This window comes from Bufo bufo, chromosome 1 (assembly GCF_905171765.1).
Source record: "Bufo bufo chromosome 1, aBufBuf1.1, whole genome shotgun sequence".
NCBI lineage: Eukaryota > Metazoa > Chordata > Amphibia > Anura > Bufonidae > Bufo > Bufo bufo.
The window spans coordinates 319,644,299-319,654,633 of record NC_053389.1 but is presented as its reverse complement, the minus strand read 5'-3'; the positions used below and the strand labels follow the sequence as shown (position 1 = coordinate 319,654,633).

At 39.8% G+C, this 10,335-nt stretch overlaps 1 protein-coding gene across 2 annotated transcripts; it reads right to left on the bottom strand.

Annotated features, from left to right (window-relative positions):
- Positions 1–2,762: 2,762 nt before the first annotated feature.
- Positions 2,763–10,074, bottom strand: LOC121008994 (toll-like receptor 2). 2 transcript variants are annotated; one of them, XM_040441857.1, is made up of 3 exons: positions 9,955–10,074; positions 4,287–4,352; positions 2,763–4,177 (listed from the first exon to the last, which is right to left on the bottom strand). In XM_040441857.1, exon 3 carries the CDS (start codon positions 4,173–4,175, stop codon positions 2,787–2,789), a length of 1,389 nt encoding a protein of 462 aa, XP_040297791.1. In that variant the 5' UTR covers positions 4,176–4,177; positions 4,287–4,352; positions 9,955–10,074; the 3' UTR covers positions 2,763–2,786. The 2 variants fall into 2 exon arrangements, with proteins under 2 accessions (XP_040297791.1, XP_040297801.1); XM_040441867.1 differs by lacking the exon at positions 4,287–4,352 and having other exon boundaries at positions 9,955–10,068.
- Positions 10,075–10,335: the final 261 nt, after the last annotated feature.

Below are 10,335 nucleotides of genomic sequence, written 5' to 3'. Positions count from 1 at the left end.
TGGGATGTTACAGCTGCGCGCTCTATGTCTGAAGATAGTGCTGTTTCTTAATGGTAGCTTTCTGGGTTTGCCTTGCAATCCTTTTTGTCTCACTCAGGGTTCCGTAGCTTCTTCTCCTCAGCTGTTTCTTGTCCAGCACTCCCAACCTCCTTATATTCCCCTCTCCCACTTCTCTGGTTGCCAGATATAGAGCTTCCTGCCTGGACTTCTATACTGACCCACTGGAGCTGAGTTGCTGTTATCCCTGGTTGTCGTACCAGAGCATTACCCTCCGGATCCCTGTTGGTTGTTTGTTGTCGCCCACCTGGGATTATATGTCTTGTCTGTATTGTCTGTCTTCTCCCTAGTGTTTCCCTTTAGTGTTAGTGGTGCGGACTAGTGTTCCCACCGCCCTATTCACTACGTAGGGCTCATCTTAGGGAAAGCCAGGGTTTAGGAACGTGATCGGCGTACGGGTGAGAAACCCGTCTAGGGACGTCAGGGCAGTCTTGTGCCAGCCTCTAGGTGAGTTAGGGGTCACCATCTTTCCCTCTCCCTTGGACAAGGCCTTCCTTTTCCCTCCCTTTGCGTCACGTATGTGATCGGCACGCCGGTCGTGATAGTTATAAGGGGGCATTTTTGTACAGGCATACAGAAGGGGTAATTTTTTGTACTGGCACACATTATAAGGGACATTTTTTTTATACTGGCACACATTATAAGGGGGTATTTTTTGTATTGGTACACGTTATAAGGGACATTTTTTCTACTGCCGCACATTATAAGGGGGTATTTTTTCTACTGGCACATGTTATAAGGGGGGATTTTGCACTGGCACACATTGTAATGGAGTTTTTTTGTACTGGTACATATTATAAGGGGTATTTTTTGTACTGGTGCACATTAGGGGGCATTATGGTGGGACTATGGGTAATATGATTACTAGTATGTGCACTATGGGGGCATTATTACTTCTGGGGGCACTGTTAACACTAAGTGCACTCTGGCTGATAATTATTACTATTGGTGGGAATTTGGGGAGCACTATTACTGTGGGGGGCACCCTGGCACAGTATCAGCTTAGCACAAACATTTTTTGGGCTGCAATATGTTTACTACACTATTAGTGTTAGAGATACTATTTGCTCGCCACAGTTATTTCTTAGGGCACTGTGTGCTAATAATTATTGAAGGGGGCACTATCTGTGTGATACTAATATTTTTAAGGGGATTACCTGTTTCTGTAGTATAGTTTTGGGGCATAGTCGGCTATATTCGAGGTGGCAGCATGGGATGTTGAGAAGGTGGGGAGGGTGTTGGGAAAGAAGAAAACTAATATGTCTCTGTGTCAAACTCTGCAGATACAAGAGATGGCTGTCTGGTCCAAATGGAGAAGATGAGGAAAGAGAACGTCTATATCAGAGGAGACATCACTAGAAGTAAGAAGTATGTGCACTGTATAATCCTGCATGTTTTGTAGCGCTGTATATAAAGTTTTGCAACTAAATCTTTAGTAGTAGGGCCGAAGAGAAGGGGTTAGGTTCAGAATTTGGCATGGGGAGAGGGTGGCTGTTTCAAGGCAGCAGAAAAGCTATATACACCCCTGGGTGAAGGGTGTCAGACCCCTTCCATTAAATATTTATGGCTTATCCTAAGGATAGGCCATTACTATGAAAGGACCAGAAAACCTATTTTACCTGCCAAATGTTCTTAGGGGAAAATGGATAGGAAAACTACTTTTGCAGGCTCAGACTACACAGGCTTTGTTTGTAGTCTGCAACCTTGGTAACACACATGAGCTGTGGACAAAAAGTCTTGAGAATTGTAGTTTTTCATTATTCGCAACATGGCTTTATTTTATTTACATTTATTTTAGATGCACTAGAGCAATAAAAGTTGAAAAGGCAATTAACCCTTAGTGACCACAAATACACCATTTTGCTGACGTAAACAATGGGGGTTTAATCAGTCACTGCATGTGCTCAAAATAGTGCATTAAAAACTATAACCTGTCCTGCTAAAAATAAGACCTGATACAAGTACATTGATGAAAAAAACTAAAGTTACAGCTCTTGGAATGCGATTTAAAAAAAATGTGCGTGGTGACTAAGGGGTTAAAACTTGTGTAATTTACCAACACATATACTGGACATATAGCCTAAATATATGCAGCTGCTTGTCTTTCCAATACAGTTGAAAAAAGGTATGCTATTGCATACTGCCTTATTGTATCCCTAAAGGACACTCTTTTTACATTTATCAGGCCCATAATATGCCATGGATATGCTGAGACAAATGCTTAGCTTTGTTGAGGTATTTGGAGCTGAGAAGTCCTTACACAAAGTTAATATAAGATATATGAATCTTGGTTACTTAAAGAGGTTTTCCATACCTTTAATATGTCACGTGACTATAAGATTGATAGCCTGTCCTTAAAATAGGCCATTACTATATGACTGGTGGGGCTCTGAGTTCAGGCACCCCAACCAATCAGATGGCCTAAGGTGCTGCATCCCCTTTATTGTCTAACATACATGGTGCCATAGATTTAGTAGTAGCTGTGCCCTGTTTGGCACCTCAGTCCCATGTATTTGAATAGGACTGAGCGACATCTGCTGTACCATATACACCCACTGCTAATGTATGATGCTGTAACTAGACTGAGCTTGGCCCATTAAATTTGGAAATTAGTGTAAAACACCCGTTTTGTGGTCCAGTTCATGGGACAGTACCAGGAAAACCAAGACCATTGGTAAGTATGTTAGTCATTAAGAAAACTAACATCATCTGTACACATTTATTTCCAGTTACATAGTATTTGAATTTCCAGCTTGCATGCATTGAGATCTTGTTTTGTTACTCTGGCAAATTTTAACAAAGCAAATTATTATAGCTACACACATTATTAATATTACAATACATATGACAATTGTTAAGGGCTGTGTGTGGCACTCAAACAATGAGTAGTTCACATCATTGATCACCTTACCCCGCAAAGATTCAGGAGAGTCACATGTGTATTCATCTGGCCACCACTGAAGTGTCAGACCAGACTTTGCCATTTCTTTCATTTCTTTTATAAACGAGCAAGAGCATTTGTATGGGATGTTATCACCTTTAAAGCTACTCAGAAGCTTGAATGCTTGTATCTGACTAACTTCTAACTGTTTGATGGGATTCCCATCTACAGCTAGAATTTGTACAATAGGGATATGGCCCATGGAGGGAAGAGTAGAAAGCCTATTGTAGGACAAATATAGCTCTCTCAGTATGGGCAGAGAAATATTTAGGAATTCAATCTTGTTGTGACTTAGATCTAATACTTCACAATTTGGTGGTAGATTAATACTCACATGTTCTAAGCCTGTATTAGATAGATTTAAGTGACTTAAAGATGGCTGCCACTCACATAAAGAGTTTGATATAAAAGACAAGTCATTGAGACTTAAATCTAAGTGCCTCAGTTGGTTATATCTGCTTAACGCTTGGCATAGACTCTCATAATTACTAAAATTGTTACTTCTTAGTTTTAGGATTTGTAGAGTAGGAAAAGCATCATTACAAAACACAGAGAACATATTGTCATCAGACAGGAGGCTTTCTGATAGCTCTAAAGTCGTCAAGGCCTGAAAATGTATACCGATGTCACAAGGAACACCTGTTAATTGTGACTGTTTCACAGTAAGGTTCCTCAGAATGGACATCCAATTGCCAAACCTTTCAAAGGGAGAGTCTCTCTGGATTAATGGGTTTGAAGATGTGTTGATGAACTGTAGAGATAATATATTAGGAGGTGATCCTCTCAAATTATTCAGAGATTGTCCAACAAAGGTTGTGTTTTCAAATGAGAGGAGGTCAACAGGAACCTGGTGTATTACATCTATAAAAGCAACCAAGAATTCTTCAGACAATACCGCATTGGCAAAACTGATCTTGGCCAATGAAACATGGATCATGTTCATAACCAATTTCATGTCCAGTTTAGCAAAATCTTCATGGTTGATGAATGTTCCACCATTGAATTCAAAGCTTAAAGCCTCGACACATGGAAGGATGGTCAAAATGTTGGTCAAGTCAAGTAGTGAACAGGAACAATGTCTGAGGAATCTATCATATGTACAGTCTCCATCTGCCTTGTGAATCTTCTGAGAACATAGAAGAATGAGAAAAAGTGTAGAGCAGATCTTTGTCTTCATCTCTAGGAGAAATAATGACACCATTAAACGCTGAGATATTACAAACATAAACAATGTGTTATACGGATCTGTAATACAATGCTCATATCTTACTTTAGTACTATACTGTACCTCAGTGTGCTTCAAATTTTCTACAATTTTCCTAAAGATTTTTTTTCACGGATTCATATAAAATCTCTGAGGAAAAAAATGTAAGGCATGTTCCAATCTGTGTTATATTAGGCAGGTATTCTACCTAGGGCGTGGACAAGGGATAGACTGAGTAGGCATCTGCCATCTTGCAACTGGTAGAGGTCAAATTCTATTGAAAATGAAAAAAGGACCGCTTGATGTTCAGTGCAATATTGTATTATTTATTTATTTTATGCACTTATATAGCGCTACTATATTCCGCAGCGCTTTACAGACATTAGCATCCAACTGGCCCCAATGGGGCTCACAATCTAAGGTCCCTATTAGTATGTCTTTGGAGTGTGTGAGGAAACCGGAGTACCCCCATGCAAACACGGGGAGAACATACAAACTCCATGCAGATGGCAGATGCCATTAGTCGGATTCGAACTTAGAACCCCAGCGCTGCAAGGCACCAGTGCTAACCACTGAGCCATTGTGCTACCCAATTGTAATGGGACATTCAATGCAAAAATTAAACCTTTTAAAGCTGCCCTCTTAAAGAACAGAAGCACACTAACCAATGAGGATCTCCCTTTCAAAGCTGATGGAAATTCTCATTTAGTGCAGGTGGCCCAGTGAGTAATAAACATAGTTGCTTGTATCCAATGATGAACAATGGTCTTCCTGGTCTGGTATGGTGTCCTTTGAATACCTAAAGTTGATAAATTGTCATTTACCAAATCATCTATGGTACCCAAAAGACACATCTTAGGATTTGCTGGTATTTCTACAGTGAACACTTTTTAATATGGATAAGATTTACTTTGACATAATCATATATGGGACATTCAGAGTTAGTGCCTTCTAGTGACTTCTGTTTTATGAAGTAAATATGGAGGAGATTTAACATAAGGGGAATTCAGTTTTTTAGGACTCTGCTTGCCTTAATTTTGTGCCAAAGTTATCAAATGTCGCACAATGTTTGATAAATTTGATGTATCTTCAAGTCTAAGATTTCTGTCCTGTTACTCCACTTTCTATGCCACCCATTTACTGAAGTAAGATTAAGACTATTTTTTTTAACCTTTTGTAAATGGTCTGAGAAAAGTTGTTTGTAAGTAAAGGAAATAAAGTCCTTAAGCTATACAGCGATCTTAGCATTGACACCCATAAAGCAACCGAAGATTGTACTTTCACTGTGCTATATTACAGTATAATGGAAGTGAAAGTTACGTTGCGACTCGTGGGTTTCTGCATACACAGCAATACAGTTGCAAGAAATTCAACAGAGTTGCAATGAGACTCCATTTACTTTCACTGTTATTTGATGTAGCATAGTGAAAGAGCAATCATCAGTAGCGCAACAGGTATTGTGACCAAGATTATCATGTACCGCCAGCCATACTGTCTCTCATTGTATCTGCTGCAAAAGCAGATGCTCAGCATGTGCACTGTTTAAGTGCTGCATGTGCAATGACTCACAGGCCACTTTTAAAGAGCATAACTGTACCAATGTGATTATTAGTGGGTATTTAAGCCAAATTGTGGTATTCCTATGTTGTGTAAACTTCTGGCTAGCACACTGACAGTTACCACCCTGTGTTTTGTAGACTCTGGGCAGAGGCAGGGACAACCCCTGGGTCTGGCCTGCTTGCTAACTTAGTTGGGAGTTGTAAGTTGGAGTGTGAGCAGTAAGCAGCTCTGCAGGAACCTGAGTCCTGAGAAAAATATCGCCTTTGGGATTATAGTGCACCACCAGGCTGCCAAAAGTTTTCAGTAAAGTTAACTTCTTCACCAAGTCAGCCTAATCATTGTTTATGTAAACTATGTATTTTTCTTGTCTTGCATGCCACAATCCGCCAACACCAAGAGCACCCAGCCACCATCAGGCAGGAGATCCCGAACCAGGATGTGCCCTGAGGGGAGCAAAGGGTGCGCCCCTCTCTTCTCTGTGCATGCGCCCCTAGGGGAGTGGCGGAGTAAGAGAGCTGTGTAGAATGTGATGGAAAAATTAATCTAGCCAGCAAAGGAGGGAATATGGACAATCACAATACATTAGTAAGTCCCTTGTATTAACTTCCTCTACATAATAAATGCTACTTGCTGAAGTGACGGAAGCCCTTTACTTCTGTGACTTAAAATGACAGAATAAAATCATTTCTACAGTTATGATCATGTGTTTACTTATGAGCTAAATAGAGATAACCTCTGTATTTGTACCAGCAGTGGAAGCCTCCAAAATCATTAGATCATTGTACCATCTAGTATTTTACTGTTTATCTGGGCTACAGCTTAGAAGTTAAAGTATTTCTTCATTTCCTAGTTACTCACATTTATTCAAATGCAAAAGAAAACCTGCTGGGAAACATGTTGAGAATTAAGTATGCTTGTCCTTCTTCTTAGATAATCCTCCACTCTGGAAAGTATGTGTCAAACACCTATATTACACCCAGTGAGGCCATGTTTACACACTGCCGTCTTTGTCTTTATTCCGTAAAGACAATTTCCATGATTAATGGAAAAAATGAAAATCAGACATCATATAGTACATGACAAAATCTTTCTAACAAAGTTAGAACCAACCCTGTACCTCACATGGATCCAGAGGTTCCCTATTCATTGCTCAAATTGCTCTGCTAGATTTATTTTAGGGTGGTATCTCAGGGTGTATTTTCTACTGTGGTTTAAGGGGCATGTACTTTCTGCTGTAGCTCTTTCCACGTGACTGTCACAGCCTCTAACATGTGCGACCACCTCAACGAGGTGGACAGAGAAATAAGGAAAATAAAACAGCAGATGTCACTATACAGATACATTTTAATGAATAACTCAGTAGCTATTCTAAATTTTTAATTACATGCAATTACAAAAGTATTCAGATCCAGATGCTGATGTATAAAATATAGAACATTTTTCGTTGGACAACCCCTTTAAAGAGGAAATCCCACATTATCCACAGGTTATTCCATAAATATTTGATAGAGGTACAGTAACCCCGATCTCGTTTCCATTTGTTCTGGAGATAGGAGCGGATCCCAGAGTTGGGATTTGCATCTATCAGACAACTGCAGCATATAAAAAAATTTAATCTTCATATGGTAGCTGTAAGTCTACGGGAATTTTGGAACGTAGTATAAACTAGGTTTATTTTGATGCAGTGTATTTCATCACTTACCATACATTTTAAGTCCATAGCCAACATTTTTATGGCATGGTGGGAGAGAAACATTCTCCTCATCGACACCAACCCATTTTTGGAGAACATTAGGTGGTATGGCCGTTACATCGACGACCTGATCTTCATCTGGTCTGGTGATGTGGCGGCCATACCACCTTTCTCCCAATATCTGAACACGTGTGTGAATAGTATCCAATTTACTGTTCAATTTGACACCTCACACATTGTGTTTCTAGATCTCCACCTGAGGGGGGACTCCACTACAGCCTCCATTCACACAGACACCTATAGGAAACCAACATCAGGCAACACACTACTCCATGCAAGGTCTTGTCACCCCCCTCATACAGTGCGAAATATACCCAAAGGGGAACTCATTAGAGCCAGAAGAAATTGTAGTGAGCAAAGCTTGTATGAAAAAGAGGCTGAAGATATTATTAGCAGATTGTCCGATAGAGCTTACTCGAAAAAACTAATGACAAAACATAGTAAAGAAGTCCTGGGCATGTAAAAAAACCAAAAAAAACTGTGAGTCAGATCACACAAAAAAGAGTGTGTTCGTTACGCAGTTTAGCAGTGAATACACACAGATTTGCAATATTATTAAAAAACATTTTCCAGTATTAGCATGCGATAAAAACTGGAGTGAGGTGGCTTTAACAGGCATAAAATTTGCAGCACGTAGAGCTCCGACAATTGCAAATACAGTTAGCCCAAGTATGTTTCAAAAAAATAAAATAACGTCACCTCTCCATAGTACTTAGTTATCCACCAAGGGTAACTATAAATGTGGGCACTCTGTGTGTATATGCTGCAGATATATGAAAATATCTAAAGTGTTTGAATCCTGTGTCACTGGCCAAAGATTTGTGATAAAATCTTTCCTGAATTGCAACACAACATACTCCATCTATTTGATTATATATACTAAATGTTTAGTTCAATATGTAGGATGTACTACCAATACTATAAAAACTCGGATAAGAAAACACGTATCTGATGTACCGCACCATGAAAGCCGCAACGTCTCTGCAGCCAGCATTCACTTTGCGGTTGTTCATGGTGGCGATACATCGGATATGCTTGTGCAAGGCATTGAAAGGGTCAATAAGCCAGCAAGAGGCGGCGACAGAAGAAGAAAACTTCTAAATAGAGAATCCTTTTGGATTTTTAGATTGGAAAGCCGCCAACCTTTAGGGTTAAACAAAAGGTTGGATTTGATCCTTCAATACTAAACATCTGATCCCATATATTCTATATGTTATACATGAGATTATTTTAAGTTTGTTTAGAGTTTTATTTGTTATATACTTGCTTAGGAGGGAGTGGCTGCATGACCCCTTGATTGGTCCGGTGCGGTTTCCTCCTCCTATAAATGTGAAGATTTAATGCCTGTTCAATGGTCATGAGTAAGGGCTGTAATTGTTTTGTTGCCTGAAACGCGTAGACCAACATCTACTGTACCTGGATGTTTTTAATTTTTGTATGAAATAAAGTGCTACTGGAATTTTTCAACTATTTTGAGTCCATGGTATTTTTTTCAAAACAAAGGCCATGACTATGGTGTTTTCTCATAGACTTGTCTATAGGCAGAAAAGCCTGAAAAAACGCATGTCGAAAATCTTTGACCAAAGAAATGCTTTTAAAAAAAAAAAAAGATTAATTTCATGGCGTTTGTTACAAGCCCAAAAATACTACCACAAAATGTGGTTTTCTTTCCGTCATGGGATGCGGAGAAAAACGGATTCGGCATGATCCACATTGCAAGTCAATGGGGACGGATCAGTTTTCTCAGACACAATAGAAAACGGATCCGTCCCCTATTGACTTTCAATGGTGTTCATGACGGATCCATCATTTCTATGTTAAAGATATTACAACCGGATCCGTTCATAACGGATGCAGACGGTTGTATTATCAGTGATAAAAGCATTTTTGCTGATCCCTGCCGGATCAGGCAAAAACGCAAATGTGAAAGTAGCCTAAAAGAAACCTTATGGTGTTTTTTTAGCATACCACTGCGCTTTCAGTTGCAGCTTTTGCAGCAGGAAGATAACCCATCAAGAAGCAGAAGTATAAGGCTATGTTCACAGGGGTAGGGTATCTCAGTGCTGATTCCTTGACAAAATCTACATCAAATCCAAAGTCAATTCTCCGCCAATGCAATTGAATGATGTTTTCTCAACCCCATTCATAAGCATCGGAAAGTTTCCACATGGAATGGGGCTAACGCAAATTGTACATCTGCGGCATAAATCGAGGGTAAACCTCAGAACTGTGCTGTAGAAATACATGTTGGATTATTATCTGATGTGTGAACATGCCCTAAGTCCTTCCTTTATGTTTCCAATTCCTTTTGAATCCAGACTACGTAAAAAAAAAATGCTGGGTGTGAAACCACCCTAATTAAAACCAGATGGCAGACTGACTACTGAGCGCAACACAAACATGCAGCATCACATAAAAACCTGATAACATGGGACTTACTTTCCGTCAGAGACCCAGACTTTTGGTCTAGTTGTCAAATTCTCTTCTTCACTTCCCCTCCTCTGTGCTGCTGGAAGTGAAGCAGTTCATTTTCTGTCTCCCCGCCTTCCCAAAAAAAGTGCTGGCACAAGAGAACAGACTTCCTTTTGAGATTTTCATATTGCGTAACAGTATTTCTGACATTACTTCTGCATCCGTAATCCAAACAGACCTAGACTTAAAAATAACAGTTCACAGATAGAGTGTTAGAAGAATTGTTAATGTTAGTCATGGTGGAGACCAGGCAATTCCAGACAGTGAGGCCATCCCAGTGCCGCAGGCTACGTGGCTGCACGCTATGTATGAGAGCGTGCAGCGCTATATGTTTGTCTGTTTGTTTCT